The sequence below is a fragment of the Dromaius novaehollandiae genome, chromosome 8 (assembly GCF_036370855.1).
Source record: "Dromaius novaehollandiae isolate bDroNov1 chromosome 8, bDroNov1.hap1, whole genome shotgun sequence".
Taxonomy (NCBI): domain Eukaryota; kingdom Metazoa; phylum Chordata; class Aves; order Casuariiformes; family Dromaiidae; genus Dromaius; species Dromaius novaehollandiae.
The window spans coordinates 8,636,521-8,660,089 of record NC_088105.1 but is presented as its reverse complement, the minus strand read 5'-3'; the positions used below and the strand labels follow the sequence as shown (position 1 = coordinate 8,660,089).

General features: G+C 41.2%; 1 protein-coding gene across 1 annotated transcript; it reads right to left on the bottom strand.

Moving 5' to 3' along the window:
* Window positions 1-798: 798 nt before the first annotated feature.
* SHCBP1L (SHC binding and spindle associated 1 like) lies at window positions 799-18,008 on the bottom strand. The gene is made up of 10 exons (XM_026101053.2): window positions 17,766-18,008; window positions 15,797-15,946; window positions 14,287-14,501; window positions 9,419-9,505; window positions 9,114-9,332; window positions 6,150-6,255; window positions 5,831-5,984; window positions 3,021-3,271; window positions 2,256-2,378; window positions 799-1,219 (listed from the first exon to the last, which is right to left on the bottom strand). The coding sequence occupies exons 1-10, from the start codon at window positions 18,006-18,008 to the stop codon at window positions 983-985; spliced, it is 1,785 nt and encodes a 594-aa protein (XP_025956838.2). The 3' UTR covers window positions 799-982.
* Window positions 18,009-23,569: the final 5,561 nt, after the last annotated feature.

Below are 23,569 nucleotides of genomic sequence, written 5' to 3'. Positions count from 1 at the left end.
CTGTATTTGCATTTGGGTTATACAGGGTATAAAATGTATCTGGATCTAGATTTTAAACCCATCTGTTGCAAGAGTAGGTTTGGGTGTAGGCAGCAGGAGGCATTCTGAAGAAACCTCTTCATAATCGAAACCCATTCTCTGCCAAACAAATTTCAAATTACAGAACGTGAACTCAGTGGGGATTTGTTGTTGTTGTTGTTCTCTAACAAACTGTGCAAGTAGGTCTTGCTGCAAGTTTTGTGTTTATGGCAGGCAACGTTTGGTTTCTTCATAGCCAGCCACTGGCCTGGTGCTTGCTGCGTAACACTTTGGGGCACAGTGGCTGAAGAGCTCGCTCTTTCTCTGATGGAGAGAACACAGGAACCTAGACTGCCTTTTTCCAAGACTGAGGCGATGCAGCTAATGTCTGCAGAATCTGAAGTGATCTCCCAGGTAGGAACTGTGCCGTTCATCAGCTGGTGTTCATTTACACTGCTTCTCCAAAATATTCATGTTTCATTCTTCCAAATACATGTGAAAGATAACCAAGCTGGACCAAAACTGGATTGGCTCCCTTGCCATTTGATAGCATGGCCACTAAAACAGCTGTGCTGGCCTGACCCAGCAGCAGGAAGATCCTGCCGTTGCGCACACGCTTTGTGCTACAAGGCCGCAGCATCACAAGGAGAACGTGGTGAGACACAGCTCTGTACAAAAGCTGAACCATTTAACAGTTATACTACCAAGTCTGATGAGGCTAAAAACAAACGCGCCCCCCCTCCCCCCCCCCCATCTGGCTGGAGTGCCTATTCCGCTGTAGTCAGTAGGGTTAAATGAGCTCCACTTCCCAGGGGGAGGAGGGAGCTTGGTTTGAGTAGAGTTTACAGCATGTCCAAAATTTTGTATATTTCTAATGAAGAGTTCTTCAAAAAAAATAAGTAAACGTGAAACACTTTCTTTAATTGAAATTGCTAAAGCTAAATGCCACTTGGCCCTTAGATGTCTAGCTATGGATTACAGAGATATCTTTGATGTCATCAAGTGTATTAGTATTCATCTCCAAACGTAAATCTTGGATTAATTTAGAAAGTGCATCTTCTTCTGCATCGCCTGACGCAGGAGATTCCACACTCCCTCCTGCTGATGTAGATGTCTCCGTAGGCTGAAGAATGGTGACTCCATGGCCACCGTTACTAAAAATGTGATTATTTTTCATCTTCAGTTTGGGGACAGGAACAACCTGTTAGGGAATTAAAAGGCATGGACATTGAAAGATGCACTGCAGTATTAGCCATGTTCTCTTTCCATATCTGTTTATTACATCCGGACAACACTTGCTTTGCCCCTCAAACTTTGTCTTAGCCCAGTGACATTACTAATGCAAAGCTGGAACCATGCAATGTCCAGTGGTTTTAAAGAGAATGCACTTAGTAATTTCAGTATGAAGCCTACAGGTCTTAAATATGATCTAACAGCTGTTAAAGCTTTCCAGTTTCACCTTCTAGCTGTTGCTAGTCTTCAAGAGAAGACAGCATTTCCGTAGGAAGTAGGAGACGGGTGCAAGGTGAGCACAGAAGAGAACAGAGTTTAAGGGAGGGCCTTGAAGCAACAGGCTGTTTTAGACATGGGCAACAGAGGAGCTCTTTCACAGCCTGGCAAAAAAGTAAAGATTAAATTATTTTGAGGAACTCTGCAGATAGAGCATGTTCAGTGATAGCCTGAAAACATTTCTTAGGCTGCCCCTCTGGTGCTGACAAGCAGAACAGCCCATTTCCTGACTGCGTGCAAGCGCAGTGCCAAGGTGTTTGGCACTGCCAGAAGTTCCTCAGTCCTGACTTGTGCAGAAACACAACTGCGGATAGGGTGAAAAATTCAGATGTACCCTGGTGAGTCAGCCTCCCTGTCACACAGCAGCTCAGGCTTATGTCCCGCTATTCCAGTTAAGGTTTTGTTGTTCTGAGCAGGCCTTCACGTGGAGTAGGGCCTTTTGCTGCAGTTTGCTTTCAACTACATAACTATCATGTGCTTTTCCCTGCTTCTAATTTAGTAAGTTTTAGGAGGCAGAATAAGATACCAGGGATTTTCAAGTATGTGTACAATGTTCAGTGATACTGGCTGAAAACAGTTTTACTGGGGTACTTGAACAGTAAGTCCTAGCTGAAGAAATACCCTTTTTAGAGTAAACTCAGTGTTTCTCAGGTCAACTTACAAAAATGATTCTGAATTGTAACTGTAAAGCTATCTACTATTACTAGAAGAAGACCATAAATTGTTACCTTAATATTAATGCCACCCAGGCTACGGTGCGAGGTCTCACTGGTTCTGATGCTATTGCAGTGATGAATTTTGTTACGTTCTAAGATGGCTGTGCTCCCTGGGTACAGCTCAACACCAGCACCCTGTTCATTAAACAAAGAGATTAAATCCAATTTAATGTTGCTTGTAAGGACTGTTTAAAAAATAATCTGTTACTCAGAGTACGGTTAAGTGTAATAGCGTTCTGAAATTCTGTAAGTCATATTCTTACACTGCAAGTTGATGTTGAGAAATAGAACTTTTAAAGGCACAGTTTTGAGAACTGCTCACACTGCAGGCTGCGGAGGGAAAAGGTGACATTGACTACTTAGCATCTGAAAACTACAGTTCAGGAGATATCTTAATACGTAAAACTCCGGTGCACAGCTAAAGTGTCAAGCATGAAAATACTGCTTAACAATATTCAGTCTGTTTTTTAATATGTAATCCATCAGGGCAAGCTAAGTGGGAAAGCAGTAATCTTTGCCAACACTTCCTCTGCTAGAAAGGAATACAGCAGTCTAAACAAGGCTTGATGTGCTAATGAAGAGCTTAAACAGCCTGGCTACAGAGAACTGCAAATGAACTTGAAATGACATGTACGTTTTCCCAGTAAAATCTGAGCTTGAGATGAGTTTACTTTGTCAGTAAATTGATCTGTCCTTTGTTTCAAAAAGCCAGCTGGTTGGAACATTCACATTTCTTGTACAACAACGTTAATTATTTGAAATTCGAGAATGAAGTACCTGAGCTCCAGTAATCTCACTGTCTGTGATAGTCAGGGAAGCCCCAGGAAGCACACAGACTCCAGTTCCTTCACACCTTAATACACAGTTTGCTAAAGTCATGTGGCCAGCTTCAACAACCACGATACCATCAAGCGTCCCCTGCTGTACCAGTGTGAGGTGCATTAGTTTTATATCTTGGGCTTTGGATAACACAAAACTATCATGAGTTGGTTCTGAAACAATCATGGTTTCTTCTGGTTTTCCAGTTCCTGATGGAAAAGGAGCAGAGTATAGCAGTATCAAAACAATTGTATGAAAGAAAACACTTGTCAGCTGGTTTCTTAAATTGTTATCTTGCTTGTTTTAAGACTTCTAACACAATTTATTAAAAATGCTACCACCAAATTACACATTACAGTTCAACCAAGTACTTTAAAGCTTAATTTTGTCAACTGGACTCCATGCTTGCATGCCCGACTGTACGCACCACACTGCATTAAATGGAAAGCACTAATGCTGTTCACGTAAACTGTAGTTTCAAAAGCCTGACAATCAGAACACCCAGCACAAGGGCATGAATACAAGTATCTCAGCACTGAAGAGAAAATACAACATTAAGTATTGTCTTTGAGGTAATATACAGTGGCCTGTCTCTTGCGAACAGCCTGCTGGAATCAGTCACATAAGAAATCTGAGAGTTTGCCTTTTCTTGTGCTGTTACAGTAAATTTGCAGATTACTCAGGTGGCACTTTACCTAATTTAGCCAGTATGAGAACTGAAAAAAACTTCTTTAGCTGTAGGCAGCTTTCCACCAGTGGAGAGGAATTCAACTGAACTACTCTATGAGCCTCACTTAAAGAACGGTTAGAAGAATGCTAACTGGTCCTTGTAGCAGCAGCATTAATGGTATCCCACTGATCGCAAGCCAGCCATCTCCAAGACACTTCACAGCTACCCCCAACCTTTTTTTCTTGAAAGAAAATCTTTTCTTGTAAGCAGTATCTTTACACAAACATTCTTCCTACAGAATTAGTTATAAGTATTTGTTCTTGATCTGCAAAGTGTTGAAAGTGGGCACGTAATACTTTGAAGGATTTGTTTCTGACAGAACTGACCAAATTAGCATTGCAATTAGTTAAGTGATCTCTTTTCCTGCCTCCAAATTAAAAACGTGGTGAGGAATACTCGGGGAAACCTCATGTCACAGGTATGATTTAATCAAGGTGCGTGCCTTAACATGCAAGATAGCGACGTCTCACCTCTGAAAAGGAGATGCAGTTAGAGTTTAAAAGCTACAAAAAAGATGAGGAGGTGACCACTGCTAATCTGTAACGTGTCTGCTCACCCTCAGCACTGACAAGAGAAGGGATCTGAAAACGGCTGCCTAAAAGTACCTTCTCAACAGAACGAGAAAGAACACTTCGAATTCTGAAACATCATCTGTCAACTCAGTATATGGCCCTGCTCTTCCACGAATGGGAAAATAAGCAAATTAAAGGAAGTTCTAAGCAATGAATGTCAGAATGACGCTTCGCTGCCTGCTCCCTGGCCTCCTGGTGATTTTCTCCTGACACTGTCAGGAGCTCTGAAAAGTGTTCAACATTACCTTGTTCTGAGCAGTAACAGCAAGCTGCACTAAAGCAGCCTTGAAATAAGCAGGCACCGAATAAAAATCCACACCAGCAGCTTGGCGTGAGGCCCTATTTTTCCAAGTCAAACCTATGCAGGTTGGTTCCAGAAGGATGCAGAAGTCATGAAGTCATGTCATAAGAAGAAACAGGTACTACCTCAGTATTTGCTATCTCAGGCAGTAACTGGCCTCAGTGAAGATCATGCACTGGAAGGTGTGTGTGTGGGGGGGGGAACGGAGGAAGGGTGTGTAAATGCCTGAGATGCAAGAAGTGGCTTCAGTTTACCTGCACCATTGCTGGGAACTTCGTTTTATCAGTTAGCACAAACCATCCTGTCACAAATCACCTGAAAGTAATGTACATTAAGAAAAGCCACACCAGAACTGAAGGACAACTGAAGGAGCATTTTTGCATCATTTTTCATGATACTAAAAGGCAGAAAAAAAATGAAGAAGTCTAAACTAAACTCAGAAGCTGATGCCATACTTTGTAAGATGCAAGATCATGAGACGATGTAGGCCTCAGCCTGAAAAAGGAAATGTATGCAAGGGAATGTATGTTTTTAAATAATCAGTGCATACAAGCTTTCTATTTGTAAGGCGCGATTTACTGATTGTGACTGGAAAGTGTGTTGATGCTAATTTCTAATTAAGTATATCACCTTATAGTAGGGTTAAATGCAGTGTTTCTAATAAGAATGCCAATGTCAACACAGAAACAAAAAAACCCCTTGATGTCAAGAGACATCAAGGACAATGGCCTGCCTATTTTAGAGGTGCTATTATTTGTATTTAATTGATGCTGCTTAAAAAAAAACCCACAAAACAAATTATCTATCTCCTCTTCTGCCATGAAAAACAACAATGCATGCAGCTTTTCTGTGTCCACCTATCAACGGGGATGAGGAGAACCTATCCTTTATCAATAAGATTACTGGTTTGTTACCTCTTCAAGTTTTACTGACCTGATATTTTCACTGCGTTCCTGTTTTACTGTCTTCAGGTTGCACAGTATTTTTCTTCTGGTAGTAACTAACAAATTATACTCTGCCATTTATTTCCACAGTAGAAGCTTTTAATCCAGTTGAAAGCTCTGGTAAGCATATTTTTCCCTGACCTTTTGCTAAGAGTCACTGATTAGGACTGCTTTAGAGCTACAGTTCATAAAGACAGGTAAATTAAGAACACAATACTAACCTCTAATAATAATGTCTTCAGTTAACATGGATAGGTTTACAGCCTTATATTCGCCTGGAAAAACTACCACGGTGTCTCCACTATAACAGCTTTCTAAAGCCACATTCAGATTCTCGTGCTGCTGAAGTAGAGTGTCCATAGAAAAATCCTTAACCTGTACAGGAAAGAGAGAGCACAATTTCCTAGATATGAGCAAATTCAAAACAAAACACACCAAAACAAAACAATGTCACATCTCCTGTGTCAACTGATCTTGGCTTCATTTAGCATAGTTTTTCTGACACATCTACAGTTTGAATAAGGAAAAAGTTTCCCTTACCATTTCAGCTGTCATTGTTTTAGCTACAACATGAGTTACAGTTTTTCCATCCTCTCTGTACCCTTTCCTGCGCCTTAGTATCCTTGGGTTCAGAGGTCCATGGGCTCTGAAATTTAGAAGAAAACGATGCACTAGTTATATTTTAAGCAAAACATTTTCGATGCATGTGAACAATGACTTAAAGTTAAGCTAAATCTATTATTGCATTGACCAGGGGTGTCCATTTAAGTGCAATGTGCAGGAGTGTTCAGCTTCACAAGAAACTCACAGCGCTGAGGAGTAAAAAAAGAAAAGTTCAAACGCACCATCTTCAGTATTTCCATTTTGTTTAGGCCAGAATCATTTACCACTCAAAACCACCTAGGTGACACACCCAAATCCTCCATAAACTTTGGATTAGTTAAAAGTTAAGGTTCTGGGCTTTGACTCACATTCAAAAACCAAAGCTGAATTCTAAACAGTGCTGTTTATTCTCCTGTAGGCACCTTTATAACATTTGTTAGACAGACTAAGACAGACAGGGCCAAAACTGCTTTGATGAATTTTAAGCACCATCTAATTTAAAGCAACCTTCCAGGCTTCTTTGACTGCATAATCTATTTACTATGCCAAGATGACTGTGCATTAATGCATTTCAAGTCACTGGGTTAGGCTCCCTTTCAGAACTTGCAACCAAATCAGTTTTTCCCAAGCTGTAGCCTGCTTTGCACTCTAGAGAGCAGCTGTGAAATCAAATAACCTTCTGTCTTTCCATCCCATCTAGCAGCAGGCCAGTACACAACTGTTCCACTGCTAAGAGGTACTGTCTGCCCAGTGACAGATGTGCAACTGATCCATAGATTCTGAAGTTACTGCAGACAAACGGAGGGGGGGGGGGTTCTGATCATTTTAATTATATGCTCTTTACATAGGAATGCTGCTTCATTCATTTTGTGGACAAAGCTTCCAATAAGCGGCATTCCTGAAGGTGTTTTCTACATCTATTTATGCTTCTCCACCACCTTTCATCCCTTCCCTTTGCAGGTCTGATCAGTTCTGGGACTCTGTGATGAGAAAGAACTTGAGGATTTAGTATCATCCAAACTCTCGATGTGGGAACTGTGTGAGCATGACCTGTAGGATACTCTTAGAGCAGAAAACTTCTGGGAGAAATTCCCAGTGATGTAATATTTTCCAAGGCAGTGTTATAAACGTTACTTTTTTTTTAATCTTTCAGTGACTCAGAAATCTGGCAGTGTCTGAAGTATGAGCTTTGCTAGCACAATATAAGCATCTGTGGTGGGTGGAAGGATAGAATGTGACATTAGAAGTTCTGCTAATCCAACAGAAGATTATCTGAAGATAAATTTAAGAAATGGGAGAAAGAAAGAATCTGTAAATACCAGGTGCTGATCAGAGCTCAAAAGTCTCAGACAACCAAAGATCATGGCTGTAAAAGTTAGCATTAAAATAGAGTAAGTTATCTAAAAATACAAGGCCACATTATGATAAAAAGCAAAAAATATTTACTCTTCATTATACTGTGCCTGATACCAAAGAGAATTTTTTTGCCCAGTATGCTTCTGCCCCACCACTCCTCTTAAGATATAAAATATTTCTGGTCATCAGTGCTTCTGGAACATAATCACTCAAGCCATAATTAAGGGATTTATATGCTACATGAGAAAAAAGAATTTTCTCCCTGACTCTGCCAGATTTTCTGTGCAATTGTAGACAGAAGATTTAATCCAGTTTCACATATTAATTGTACGCCCTTTATATTCTGTGCGTTATGTTTAAGGCATCTGCAAATTAGCCCATGGCTATGCAGGCAATGAAAACTACAGTTTCAAAGGAGTTACAAATTGCTAAATAACCTGGAAAACAAGCTCCAGGCTTCTCAAGTATACAACCTAAAGCAATCTTTTTTTTTCCCCCACCAAACCATTTTGACCTTAACCCTTCCTTCCAAAATGGTTACAATAGGGCTCTGCTCCCTAGAAGTGTTGGAATAATTCCTTCATTAGTTTTCATAATAAACCGACATAACTTTCATCAGAACTATTAAAAAACATGCTAAAAATGTTAAATATACTTAGTGATGGAGTGTATACATTTATTTATAATAAGATGGATTCAATGAGCATTTATTAATAAATCAAGTGTGCATACAGTGAGTGCCACTCAGCCTCTGCATTAAAAAAGCAGAGGTCCAATTAAAAAATGTTACTGTTTTACGGACACCAGAACCAATGAAACACAGTTTGCTCTGGAACTGCATTTTGAGATGTCCTGAGTTTCACACCTTTAAAGCAGGCAAGCTCACGGTGTCTAGTCATTTGCCTGTTTTCACTATTTCAACTCACGGAAACTTACCTGCGAAGCTCAGTCCTTGAACAAATTTTACGGAAAGCTGACATCAGTTTCAGCAGGATATGAAGAAGAGTGATGTACAGACAGTCCCAGGAGCTGCTTCCTTAGGAGCAGGCTCAAAAATAGCATGTGATCATGCCTGAGCAAGACCACTGCAAAGCAATATGGCAGTTGCACAGGCATCCCTAGAATTGCGACATTTTTAATTTCTAAATGGTTGAGTTTGCAGTCTTAACCTCATTTAATTTTGCTTATTTAGGTAGTGTGAATCCACACACACACTCTCTTGAAATGTCGTATAGTTCTGAAACTGCCAGTTGATCAGAATACTCCAGTCCTTACTCCAACAAGAAAAGAGAGGGGTGTGCTAGAGATTTAAATTTTACCTATTCAGGAGCTGTACAGGAAAAGGCAGAATCACACTTTACTTCTGTGTAATAATGCCATTAAAAATTATACAAACGACAAGTATGAAACTTCTAAATTTTGTAATTTATAACCCACAGCACTTGTTAACAAACAATAACTTTTCAAAGATAGCAAGCAACAACCACTCCTTGAAATAGATTTTTGTTTGGCATTTTGAAGTAGCCAATAACTTAGAAGGCTTACCTGAGGCGTAGGTCCTCCCATATCTTCAGCAATCCACGCAGCATCCCTACTTCATAGTACTTTCTCCAACACTCTACAAATTCTTCTTCTGTGGGTTCTTCTTCAATGTTACTTTGATACTGAATCGATTCCAAACGCAAGGCTTTATACTTCTCCAGATGTTTTTTGAAACGCTGACCCACTGGAGCAGGAATAGCTCCATTCTGAATATCATACCAACTTTAAAAAGCAAGAAGTAAGCAAAAGGAAGAACTCTTTACAAAGAGAACTCTGTACATTTTTTGTTCTTCTGATAAGATACTTACAGGTTAATTCTCTCTTCTACCAGAGCCAAATATGTCTCACAACTTTCATCAGCATCCCAGTCCCTCCAGATGAAATCATGAAAGAATCTGTAAGATATATTCACATGACAATACGTCAGTAGATACAGCAGCAGTAGAGAGCAGGAGAAGTTTTGGTTTTTTTGTCTCCCCTGACAAACTAGTCATAACTTTCCACTGAAATATCCTCAAACAAAAACCAGGACTCAATACAACACTGCAATCTAGTTTCCTAAACCTGCTTAATTCTACATCTCTGTTTCTCTTTTGTCTGCTTAAGGACCTAGTTTCCATGGCACATGAGCAAATTTATATGGCTGTCAAAAAGGGTAAGAGTACTAACCAAACTGTTCTTCATGGAAATGGGCATGCAGTTCAGAACACATTTCCACTGCATTGTTACACACCTTCTAATACCAGAGACATCTGTGGTGTGGAGTGAGGTGTGTGTGGAAGATACAAGCAAAGAAACACAACCCCCAAATGCTTTCCTTCCAGCTTCAAAATGTATTGCCGTGACCTTAACCTATTTGGAGAACTCCCCAGACAACCTCACAAAATAAGATAACAGAAGATAAATTCTGTTCCGCATGAAGATCAGACCACTCTAGGAGGATAGTTTTCTTTTACATATTCGCATATTATATAGCACACGAAAATACAGCTGACGTGAAAACAAGATCTGCTGGGCAATCTCAAAATTCTGTGTGTCTACCTGCAGAAGTCCCACAAAGACAGTTTTCTCTTCACAGACACCTGATGCTACACTGCATTTCCATAAAGGAATCTTGAAACTTAAACACATCAGAAGCAGCAGACCAAGCAGAAAGTGACTTTTTTGCAAGGCTGGGTTTACTTCTCTCTAACTAGAAGACTCCTCATAGCAGGAGAAATGGAAAAGGAAGAAAAAGAGGAGAAACACAATTCCATGATCCTTTCTCTTCAAAAGAACTCCTTAGAGAAACACAACGCATCTGATTTAAAGCAATAAATGCATTTAGTACGGCTCTGCAATCATTAAATTACCCAGTGAAAAATATTGTTCTGGACAGGACACAACCCCATTCTTGACTGGCTGAGGTATTACAAACAGGGGAAGAACATAATGGATCTGTTTTGTGGCTGATTGATAAATGCCTATGTTGACCCTTTTAGGGGTTTAAAAAAAGCTGGAAATTCTAGTTTTCATAATATGGGAAGGACTGCAAATAATGTACAGGTGAGATAAAATTCTGGCTTGACTATCATTTATGGTCGTGGGGGGAGAAGGGGAAGAGTAGGAAGCACTCAAGGACAATAAAACTTACCTGGTTTTCCGCAGAATGTAACTGATAGCGTGCAAAATAAGCAAAACTTTATTACAAAAAGATTGTGAGATTAGGAGGGTGATAAGATGTTTCAGGTAATCGCCTGATAATATCCCCACAGGGATAAAGCTTAAAGGAATTAGAAAACATTAAGACATTGCAAAAACAAAGATGGAAGCAGAAGGAAATGGTTACTAAGCTCGTAACATGAAAGCTAATCGTAATAACCAAAACAGTTTGATTCTGTTCTTAGGAGAAGATGAATAAAAAGATTTCTAGTAAATCTCTGACTGTGAAACATTAGAGTTATCCAACAATTCCATGAGGATTTAATCAGAATCTCTTGGAATGCCCCTTACCTTTAAAAAACAAAAATAAAAGCAAGCAAACAAACAGAAAGTCCCACACCAAGTGTACATTTATGCATGAAAGGCAAAATGTGTATTTCAAGACTAGGGTTTTCAAGTGCCATAGGTCTGAGACCCATCTCATTTGAGCTAACAGTCTGAAAACAGACAGAACCACCCCAAATAAACAAACTAAATTTTGTGATTCTCTAGTTTGTAACCTGAATCTTGAAGAGAAAGGAGAGAGCTTTAAAACACCCGCCCACACATACACACACCACACACCTCCAAACTATTTGAATCAGTTGGGACAACTGATGTTGGGAAAACAGATGAGCAGTAGCACTGCTGTTTATTGTATGACCTTTTACAGCTGCAATAAAATTCCTCAGTGCTAATACAGACATTTAGGTTGGCTAGTGGAGCTGGCAGGCTGCTTGTGTGAACAGCCAGAAACTCAGCAATACTTCTGGAACGCAATTCTGTTCAGTTCATCCTTTGGGCAAGGCAGCAGTCTACCACAAGAGAACAGAAAGCGGGGGAAGAGGGGGAAAATCACACCTCTGTCTGTGGCAGCCAGTTGTTCCAGTGCAGCCTAGTAAGAGCGGTGCACTTTTATTAGCCTGCCGGCACCAATCAAAGTTGGGCTGCTCTACTACACCAATAAAGAAGAAAATGCAGAGGGGGTTATGCCACATTGACCAAAAAGAAGAGACAGAAAATAGACACCAGTGTCCTAGCAGTAAGAGACTAGCATCTGCATCCTGCAGAAAGAAAACCCCTCCCACAACTGAGAGAAAGCAGTGAGAAATGAGGAACAGCAGCTCCAGCAGTATCTTGCTGAGGGAGCTAGCTGAATACAGCAGGGGCACCAAGAGGCAGGAACGTGGAGCAGGAAACTGACAGACTTCTACTTTCACTAGCTTTTCCTGAGTAAGAAGTAGGGAAGATTGGCTCCTACATTACATGGAGACATATGTGACAAGAGGAGAAAGTAGGTAAGTTCCAAAATAGATGGAGCTATGTGGTCATTTAAGCCAAAGTGTGCCCATGGCTGCTGCTGCTCCTGAACATCCTGAGAACTCTGGCCCCACTTCTCTGCTACTACTGTTTTGCTGGGTTTCCAATTAGATCGGCTCACTGATCCACCCCAGTGTAAGGCTGCAAACTCAACAGAGCAGACACAGCAGAAGCAATGGGACTATATGGTTGGGACACGGCTGACCTGTGCTGTTCAACAACAGCCTCAGTTAGACAGGCTTAAACTGATTGTTAAACTTGAAGGCAAGGTTCCTTTGATGTATGATCTGATTCAGATCTCCTATATTTAATATTAATCATTTATATGATATTCCCTGGAAAGGATGCTTTTATGAAGTGGCACCGATTTCCCTCTGTACTCTAAAATAGTTTCAGTCCTGCTTTTTTCTTTGGTGCCACCAGGCAGAAGCAAACCCAGCAGAAAAAGTGCCTGTCAAAGAGGTCCCTATAAAACTTCCACCTCTTCCAATGAATGCTAGGCACTGGCATCTGAGAGGCAATCAACCTTGTGAGAATTTCTGATGTGACGGTACTTCATTGTGAAGCAGCACAGCACCGTGGAGCATGGCTGTTACAAAAGTCTGCTTCAGCAGGGCTTTTCTTGATTTTAGTAGGAGCTTCTGTGTTCACAAGCTTACAGCGGTAACAGACGACAAAGCATCTGGCACCCACAGGAAGAAACGAACAGAAGTTGAAGGAGCGACACAATGTTCTTGTTTTATGAAAATCAGGACAAATCATGAAGAAAGATATTCATCTGCATATGCAAATGACTGCTAAAAAAGTATCGCCATCATCACGGATCAGTGGAAGAATCAGAGCTAAATTCGAGCTTTAATATCTGTTTGTTCCCACCTCTCAGAGGGAACAGCCCCCTACAGAGCACCAACCACCCAACACTAAACTCACTAACAAAGCTGAGAAAGGTGATGTTATGTTGGTTTGAAAGCAAAAAGGTTGAGTGAATTTATTCGTAAAGAGATCCTGCATGCTCACTTTTGACAATAACAATCTTTTAGCATTCTGAAGACTATTTACACACATAGTACTTTTTATACTACTAACAAGAAAGACTTTAACAGAAATAAAATACACTGCTGAAGCGAATGTTACCATACTCTGCTGGGAGTTACGTATTCACTGAGTTCATCTAACTACATGCTTATATGGCCCTCAGCATTACTGCAAGCATCTAATCTGCATTTAGCAGTCTCTGCAGGTTTTTCAAGTACGTAATGTTATATAAAGGGAAAAAACACACAGTCAAACCACTATGAGAAAAGTCCTCTTAGTAATTACAGACTGCTGTTTTGTAATCTTTATTCGAAGGTAAGCGAGGCACCAACAATGAAGCAAGACAAATCAACAGATAAATGAGAAGACATTTTCCTGTTTTCAAACTCTCAAGAGTTGAGATTATGGTTTCTTTTTATTCCCTAACTCGGGACAAAGCCAAAAGCTAAATTTTTCAAAACTCGTAACAAGAGTTTTGTCTTTTAGTCTTCTAGACAGTGTTTGCTTTACGAATTTTTTTAAACAAAGCAATCTTAAAATTTTTCCCCCAAAAAATCTTTAAGAACTTAGATTTCTAAACCAAAAAAGTCTTTGACTTAGAAGTGTCAGTTTAAAAGTAACACTGGGAACAAAGCCAACTTTGCAATTCCCCTTTTCTCCCCAAGTGGGTCTCAGCCATCAGAATCCATACCAATATTGCTTAGCTGACATTTCTAACCAAAAAAAAGTTCAAAAATGTCACGTCAATTCTCCAGACAGACTGCACAGGTCTGACAGACAGATTAAAGCAAGAAAGCAAAAAGGAACAATCTTGAAGGAAAAAGGTAGGGGGGGGAGCTGCTTGAGTGATGAGACTAAATACTAGAGATTTATGTAGAGCCAAGGATGTGGGAATGAGAACCTGTTTGACACTTCTAGGCTAGGTCAATCAGTGAAATGAGTTTCCTAGCTATGTGACACGGATTTTCTCAAAATCCATTTTCAGCCTTACCACATCTCAGATCCAAGGTTGCTTTGTGATTCCTCTTACACTACTACCAAAATAATGCAACCTTTCCAATATTTCTGCTATGGATACAGCTCCTCAGTTTAATGTTTTATCAGCTGTGAATTGTAAAATAGTGCAAAATATGCCAAATACCTCACAACTTCCAAGGCCCGAGCAATTTCAAATACAGCATTGTCCTGTCCCTCTACAGGGTAGACTTCCAGCAAAGGTACGCAATGGTCCAATTCCGCCAAAATATTATCAACCAGTTCTCTTGATATATTCACAATATTAGAAGAAAATGGTTCAGCAACAGATACAGAGGCTTTGAGCTGAGATGATGAACTCTGAGGCAGTTTCCAAGTAACCTAAATTAGACAAAAGGCTACAAACGTCAGTATCTCTTTACATTAGTACCATCATATACATAAAAAAGAACAACAGAAATAGGGATATTTGTAGGATCTTGCAATTCAACTCACAAAGTTTTTTCTTTTTTTAAACAATTCCTGAAAGTTTCGCATACAAAAATGGTCTACAATATTCAACTAAAAGTCAGTATTTGCGCGAATAACATCTTATTGTCTTGTAATTCTTTCCCAGCAAAATATGTATGAGTCATTTGCAGGCTATGTACAGCAGACATTAAAAATAATGGCTACATCAGGTAGCTATAGTAACCAGTGCCTACGAGTAGGTAACAAAAGCATATTTAAGCTGTCCCAAATGCTAGTTTCTGAATTTATATTTTAAAGGATGGTTATTTTACCCACTGCTTTGACTCATTTATTCAAAGTTGCCTAAACAAGGCAAGTAGCTTATTTAGCTTTCCCACACTAAATAACTTGTCTCAGTTGCTTCCAACTTTGATGAAGCTTCATTTTCAGACTGAAACTTTCCAGGTCCAGTCTCTGTGAAGGTGATCTTCAAAAAAGTCAGAATGGAAATTCTCAGAAACAAAACAAAGAAGGAAGAGTTACTGTAAATTAAATATGGGCTGAGGTTTGTTTTGTTCATCATCAAAAGATGCTCCAAGTAAATGATCCTGGTCAGAAAACTTTAGCATAGTTTAGTTAGAAGCGTAGAAGAGCCAGAGCTATACAGCTGACTATGTAGAAAGTCATCTGTAAGGAGGACGTGAGTGAACAAAAAGAGTTGAACATATGGTGGCTGCAAAGACACACTATGTATAAAAACATTCATATTACTTCTGCATATAGTAAGGGAAAGCTTACTTCTAAAATACATCTAATCCTCATGCTCATCACTTTTGTAGCATTAAAGATTTGGAGAATGTTCAATGAGATCACAAAATATTCAAGGCTGAAATATGTCTAATGAAAAGAGTTCAGCCAATTTAGCTTATCTGAGACTGAGAACTTGATCTTGAGCTGAAAGTATTTACATAGCAGAAGTCTTAAAAGAGAAGGTTAGTTTTCTAAGGGGAAAAAGAAAAGAGTCTACTTTAATCACAACACGCTCTGCTTAGTAATGCTCATTCCAAACCATGGAAAGATAACTTCCTTCACTGCAAGAGACCCTGGGTGAAATTCCCTTACATTAAATACACTATATAGGTCATCAGCCTGCTGATTCTAAAATTAATTTGCATGAATCACCAAGTGTATCAGAGCTTAAGATAAGAGACAGCCAGAAAAGTTACCTCAACAAGTATTCCAACAGAAGGTATAATTAAATCTTCTGAATTGACAAAGAGCTCTGGATTAGCCTTCCAGATCCCAAGCCAGTTGTTTTCTTTCATCTTCAGTTTTTCCAAAAGGTATTTGCTCATTGCATCACTGGCATCCGCTCCCTATTTTAAGAATTAAGGACGAAAGATCTATGTTACCTAAGAAAAGTTAGTAGAAATGTTAAAGAAAACAAAACTGTATCCAGATGATATATATCATCACACTAATGCAACATGAAAAGAGTTGCAGTGCTTATCATACCTAAATTATATCTCATAATAGCTGTAAGGCCACCTCTGTGGCTTAGAGTATCTATCTAGTTAGTCCACTAGCTGCCTTCCTAGACTACTTATTAGCTGCTCTGCTTGTATACATACCTGCTTTTGATCTGTTGTTCTGTTAACCAGATGTTTTCTCACTGTTTCAAGACTAGGTTCTGCCTCTCGACTCACCTGCTCCAGAACTGAACTTTCCTAACAAGCACATTCATGTATTTTTGTGCCATTCCTACTAATTAATTCTTCAAAACAGCCACTTACTGGACATTTCAAACTCCACAAGCTCCAGGAAATGTGAGAAAGTGTAGGACATTATGATGTACAAATACAGAAATGGTAACGTACTTGGAATAATGCAGTGCCCCAATTTGAAAGTACGTTCCAATTTAGATGGACACAACAACCAAACAGACTGCTGGCTACCTGTCCATGCTGTGATGAGTGGAAATCCTCCTGTCTGGTTAAAAACAGCAGGAATATCTTTGAGACAGCCTATTAGCTCATCTCCCTTTTCCTTCTTAGCTGCTATATTCTCTTGTTCTACAATAGGAACTCAGTTTTGACTGCTCAAGAAATTCAGGCAAACAATAATAGCTGTTACCAGTATACTTCATCAATTTTTTTCTTGTTTTTATTATGACCCTCACAAAATTGTTTAGTAAGGAGTCTCAGAAGAAACCTTTTTCTGCGTGTCTTATCTACCAAAGAACGTTAAATCTGCCCGTTGTTGCTGATAGTACAGATCAGTTTACAGAGAACTAGCATTAAGGATTCCCTAAATGCCTAAAATACATAGTCAAAAAAAAAAAAAAAAAGAGTTAATGGCACATTAATGACTTAACAATGAGTATGAAATGGTATTTCCAGCGTCAGTGGCCGTGCCCTTCCAGACATGCAGAACATCTGGAAGCATCCTTACAGGGAGCAACTGCAAGCTAGCTCTTGCTAGGTGCCACCTGATCTTCACACACACATTCCTTTTTCCGTGCCATGAGCAACGATGAGAGATACCTCCCGCACCACGGAGCTGACCGTGTAGGTCCTGCTGCCCCTGCTAGCGTGGCCCCAGCAAGGCTTCCACTCGCTTATTCTGTGTTGGGGGCATCAGGTGAGCCCCATGCAGAAGCCTATGTGCTAGGTGCATTTTCCTGCTGTGGAAACATCCATCTGTACTACTGGAAGCCATGATTTGAACAAAGATACCATGTAGGTTACGAAGATCATCCACAAATCCCATTCCGGAATAAATCCCAAAGAAGGGAAACAATTAGTTTCTCCAAAAAGAGCAGCTGGAAAACAGGGATTATTTCCACCTCCAGGTTCTAAGCAGGGCCACCCAACCGTCAACCAAAGGAACAGTTTCTTTAGAAGGGCAGGTACTTTCTGGGGTGCCAAACCCTGCCCGGGCACTGTTACTCCAGCACCTGGAAAGCAGGGACTGGCTCCGGCAGAACTGGACTGAGCGGTCCTCTTCCAGGCGGTCTGTCATCACCCGCAAGCCCACCAAGGGGCTCTCCCTTACTCACCCACTCCTCCAGGCACCAGCAGCCCTTCCCCTCAGCCTCCTCCAGGCCTTGCCCCACCACCAGGCACGGCAGCCCTAGGGCATGGCCCCGTGCCGGGGGAGGCGGCAGGGGCCCCGCAGGCGCCCGCCGCCGCTCACCTTGCAGCCGCGCAGCAGCACGTCGCAGTACAACGCCGCCATGTCCCCCTTGGCCATGGCGCCCAGGTGCGATGGGCACTGCTGCGGCAGCGGGGCGGTTTCCCCGGGCTCCTCACTCACGCCGGCAAGCAGCGGCGGCGGCCAGCACAGCCTCGCCTCACGGCAGGGCCCAGCCGGCTGAGCCCCGCCGCTCTCCCCCCGCGGGGCGCCGCTCTCCCCCGCCGCCCCCGCACACGACGCCATGCCGCACGCCGGCCGGCCGCTACGCGCCCAACAGCCGTTACCGGCCGCGGCGCGAGGGCGCGGCCCGGCCAGCCAATGGGGGCTCGGCTGGCGGCCCGGCCAGCCAATGGGGGCTCGGCGGGCGGGGGGCGGCCGTTGGGCGCGTTCTGGTCACGCGGCGGCGGCGCGGGCGCTTCCCGCCCTTTCTGGGGCTGAGGCGGCGCAGTCGGGCGGGTGGGCGCAGGGGTGGGCGCGGCTGCGGCGCTGGAGAGACGAGGTGGGAATGGCCCTGGGAGCGCGGCGGCCGCGGGGCTGCCTCGGCCTCTCTCCCCCTCTCCCCGCTGCCGCTCTGGCACTCTCGTTCCCACTGCCCGAGCCCTTCCTTCATCGCTGCCGAAACAAAATGCCGTTTTGGGTGCAGGGGGGCACTTGACCCATGCAGGGCCCGTGTTTTGTCCAGTCTCATCTCGGAGCCATCAAGGTTGTGATCGTTGTTTCAAAGTGTAGCCTGGCCTGAAACAGTAATTCGAGAGAAAGCTGCAGAATTATCTTACATAATTTTGTAGTGAGATGAACAATTGCTTCATTGAGCTAACTCCTGTTTACACTCTTGAACTTGAGGAAGTTGGCAACCCCGAGAGCACAGCGTGAGGCAAGTAACATCCTGGGAGAACATCTGCCATCCCAGCTGTGGCCTGAGAGGCAGCTTTGCTGTGAGCATATGAGTTCAGTATGAGAAAAATGTTCACTGTCTGTTGTATACTTCAGGGGACTAATTAAATGATCTGTCGTCTATTTATGCAGTTTTACTCGTTCTCTTTTCTGTGCTTTAAAATCCAGATGTTGCTGAAGGGAAACCTGGCCATGTGGATTCCAGTGGCTCCACGGTTGTTATTTTCCCTTGCCCTGAAAGATGGAATCTGTTGGTTGAATCTGGGGGCTCCTGTACTTCAGATGAATAATAGCGAAAGCTTTCACATCTGATTAACTCTCCAGGTTAACAAACCTCCAGTCTGGCTCTTCTGGGTCTTTCAGATCAAGGAAGGACAAGAAATGACTGGAAGACATTAAAAAAAAAAAAAAAGTGAGGCAAAAAAAGAAAATGATTATTTCCCCAAATTAGGACAAGCTGAAAAGAACTCTGAGTGGTTATCTGGAAAATTGTGTGAGGAATTATTTTTATGTTTGCTTAAATTCATCTGAAGGGAATACCCGAGAGAGATACCCATTTGGCAAAACTCATTAAATCCAATTTACCCATTATGCAACCAACTTCACTGGGAGAAGAAACAAAGGTGGTTCTGTAGAGTGAAAAAGATGCTGAATATGTTTGTTTTAACCCAGTTTTTTTGCTGCTTGTTTTGTTGGTTTATATTTTTCAATATCTAACTGAGAATTCCTTTTGCAGCATGGGATGAAATGAAGGGAAGAAACAACACCAAGACAAGTGTCTAGAAGTTGTCAATCTTATGGATAAATTAAGGGGAAATGTATTCTCAGAAGTAAATTGAAAATGCAGTGCACCCTGCAAGCATTTTCAGGCCAAAATGAGTTACGTATGTCTCATGATTTTAGGTTTACTCCTAAGTTTCGTTTACTGCTAAGGTCCATCTCAGGATGTCTGGTTGTGAGCAATTAATACTGAATTCGTAATGTAGAAAAAGTAGTAAGGGATGATATTGGAGTGGTGAATGGGAAGGGAAAGTTAGAAATAGCAAAGTCCTTGTACCTGAATAATATTGACCAAATAAATGATGAAGTAAATTACAAGAATGAAAGTGATAAACCAGGAGAAGGACCAAACTGATATCCAAAGTGTGAATAAATTTCATTATTTGTTAGAGACAAATCATTAACTATAGAGGGACTGTCCATACACTTGTATAGCCCTCAGATAAGTGAAATTCATAAAAAATTTTATGAAATTCAAAAAACCAATATTTGTTTGATGTTTGATAAATCAATAATATTCAGTAAGACAGTCTTCCCTACTAATGTACATATTCAGAGAGACTTACTAGTTTTAATCATGAAAACGTGGGAGTGAACAATCTGTACAAAATTTGAGATACTATTTTAGAGATTTAGGAGCTGCTTTGAGGTGCTGATGGAAGTGGTGCACTAGGTATGTATTACTAGGTAAGGGATATGTTGATGTTCTGGGGCCTTCTTGCTTTCTTAAACTTTGAAGTTAGACAGTTTGAGTGGCAAAACCCAGCTGCCACAAGCCAGTGGCTGATGGGGAAGTGTGAAACAAGTTTTGAGATTGACTCAGGCCAAATAGTGGACCAACAAAAAGAACAAATTTGAGGTCCAAAAAAAAATAACTGGGAGGTCACAATGAGCACTATTCTAAATAGTGTGATTTAAAGTCATATAAGAAAAAACGTTGAGAAACATGTGCTGGTATCTAAATTTCTCACGTTATTTCAATGTTAATTGAAATACAGTAGATCTTTAACTGGCAAGCATCTGAGATGAACTTACTTTGCCAGAAAATGGAAGCAGGAGGGGTTGACATAACTAGCATATATAGATACCTCTGTACCCTGTCCTGGTGCTTATTATAAATTAATCTCATCACAGATGATTATAACTCAGTGTTTATTAAATCTCGATTTTAACTTTTTCATATGATTTTAAAATAACATGATAATAGCTAAACTGACTTACCTCAAATGAATTATCTGATAAATAGTGCAATTGATCTCCTCAGATTAAAACTTTTAACTCACTAAACTTCTTTAACATAATAATTTTCTTGAGCTCCAACATAGAAGAAATTATTAACAGCTGAAGAGACTAAAAATCAGCTGTTCTTTAAAGAACACACAAATAAAAGAGCAGGATGCAGGTTTTACAATCTCTTATCCCCTCTCAATCACCATATTTTTCTGAATACTTGAATTTGTCTTTCTGACGTTTCTATGCTGAACCGAGTGGCAGAGATGAAAAGGAGGTTTACAGTATGCATGCAGTATGTTGAGGTTCCCATAAAACAAAAAGCAGCGTACAACTATAAAACCTGTATTATTTTTCTTGCCTGCAGCTTATTTTTACACATTTTATAATCTCTGCCTCTTCCTTAGGTAGCTACAGGTTCTTCAAAAGCAAAAAAAAAAGAGACTTTTTCACAGGAAGCAGTCTATTTATAAAGCATTTTAGACTTTTTTTTCCCTCCATTGTTTATGGGATGCACTTAAGAGTTTAAAAATGTCATTTCCTTCCCTAACAATCTTACCCTCATCCACTTGACAGAAGTTATTTTTTCTCCTTGCTTGATAATTCATAATTGGTGATGTGTTTACGTAGGCATTTTTCATGCTTAAAACTAAGAGGATAAATTCTCTTATTATTAAAAAAAAGCAGTCTGCTTATTCCCAAAGAGTGAGTTCCCAATGCACTTCATGGAGCAGGATTAATTTCTAGTCCCTGCAGAATCGGGGTATCTTCCAGTTCTGTGACACTGATGGGTATCAGCGCTATCCCGAGAACAGTCCTGCACACTTACGCTCTTAGCATGCAGTGTTACAAGACACTTTAAAGAAACTGTGACTTGCCCTCTTGTTTAGCTGAAGGATGAGTAAGACGATACCCTGGAGAGCAGACACAGCCTTGGCTGCAGCCTCCAACCTCCACAGATTGTATCGTCTTTCCCACTAGATTGTATCCTCTTTTTCCCGGTCTAGTGGGAACCTTTTCTGGAGCCAAAGCAAAGGGAAGGAAGGGTACGATGTCGGAGTGCTGGCATTCGCTCAGGTCTCTGCAGCACCAGTTGTGGGTGCTCTTCAGAAGCTGAGAAGACCATCTGACTCATCGCTACCTGTTATTTATTTAGTAAGTGCCAACAGAAGGCTTAGCAGTTTTACAAGGTACAGAAAAGTTATCAAACCTGACAGTCCTAGAGTCAGAGAAAGAAAAAGAGGAAACATAAAGGAAGGGAATATTAAGTTACGAATGGTAATGTGACATCCCACCAAGATGGTGCTTCTTCTGTCTGCTTACTGTGGAAACGGAGGGAAAGAGGTGCTAGAAAAGTTCAGTCTAAATAGATACAACAGACCATAGCGGAAGACAAGTTTGATTTGATTTGCCCAAGATCACAGGGCAGGCGCAGCTTTGTGCTCATGGGTAGGTATTAGGCACTGTTTTATAGCTGGGAGAGGATGAGGATACAATGTTTAATTGTTCTGCCAGAGAACATGAAAGAAGTCAGCATTACAGTCATGTTATTGGGAGGAAGGTCAAACTGCTAAATCATGCCTCCTTTCTCCGTTAAGCCAAAATTAGCGTTCCTTATTTTACTGTAAACAAAGCTGGTAGCGTTGTCAAACATTTCACATTTTTGACCTTGACTTTTTAGGTGTTTATGATTTTGAAAAATGTACTCTTTTTTTCCACAGAAATTGTTTGTGGTATGTGTCTCAAATTATGTTGTTATGGTTAAATTTTTATTTTAATTTTTGGCTAAGAGTGATTTGGATGAGACAAAAATATTGGAAAATACTACAATGTCTAAAATATCAAAGCCGCTGTATGTCTTTCACTCTGTCACTCTCTTTCTGCACTTTAGATCAAGTGGTTGATGTTTGAGGGGAATGGTCTTGATGGCAAAAGTTAGCTTTCAGTGTTCTTGCAAAAGTAGACTTACAATTTGCAGAAGTTTGTAACTCTGCCATCTTTATCAGCTTTGTAGAGCTGTATTTTCAGAAGATTCTGTTCATTCCAAGTGGTTTTTGCTCCTTGACTACAGTGGCTGAACGGATTTCCCCTGAATTGCTATCTTGACCACTTCGTCTCGTGTTGTAGGGAGGCTTAGAGTAAAGAGCGCGTCTCCTCTGTCCTCTCAGGTGATCATCAGCTGACCGTCAGCTGACGCCCCGGCAACGTGGAGGAGACCGTAGTGAGCTGGGTCAGCGACGGGGCGTGCTGGCAGAGGGCTGGGAACAGGAGCGGGTGTGTATCCCCAAGGCAGCTCTGTCGGGCAGGACTCCCGGCAGCTCCTCCCGGTTCACTTACGTTGCAGGTCCTGCGAAGGGGAAGCGGCTCGGCCTCAGTCCCATCCCGTGTGGGAGCAGAGACAAGTTGCTGAGGACCTCTAAGGGGAGAAACAAGCAGTGCGGAAAGATGAGTGGCTCTCCAAATCTAGGGAGCGTGGTCTAGTGTTACCGTGCTCCGACTGGAAGTCTGGGTTTGACTCTTTGGGCTTAAGGATGAATCAGACTGCAGCTTGCTAGTTCAGACAGACTCTCTGGAAGAAGAGGCATGAGCTCTGCACATCCAAAATCACAGTCATCCAAAAAACTAGCCTTCTTCCCTCAGTTAATCTGTCTTTGGGTGACTGGGGATCACAGATTTCCTGTGACAGGGGCAGCATCTTCTTGCATCAGTCTAAGTGAATCTGAGTCTGTTAGGACTTTTGTCCACACTTTTTTTTTAATGACTCTTTCCATTGCATGGTGCTAATCAGCTGGTGTCCCTCTTGAAGTCTTTCCAGTTATTTTCTGCATCTAACCAATCTAGTTTTGGTTGTTATGGCTAGAAAAGTCTAAAATATGGCTAGCGTAATCTATAGTAATCAA

What these genes read in the sequence shown, in the direction of transcription:
- SHCBP1L (XM_026101053.2), bottom strand. Translation starts at nt 18,008, where the DNA reads ATGGCGTCGTGTGCGGGGGCGGCGGGGGAGAGCGGCGCCCCGCGGGGG. An exon ending in GTAGAAGAGAGAATTAACCT is followed by an intron (nt 9,333 to 9,418) that starts GTAAGTATCTTA and finishes TGCTTTTTAAAG; the next exon opens with TTGGTATGATATTCAGAATG. An exon ending in TGGGAGGACCTACGCCTCAG is followed by an intron (nt 6,256 to 9,113) that starts GTAAGCCTTCTA and finishes TCTAAATTTCAG; the next exon opens with AGCCCATGGACCTCTGAACC.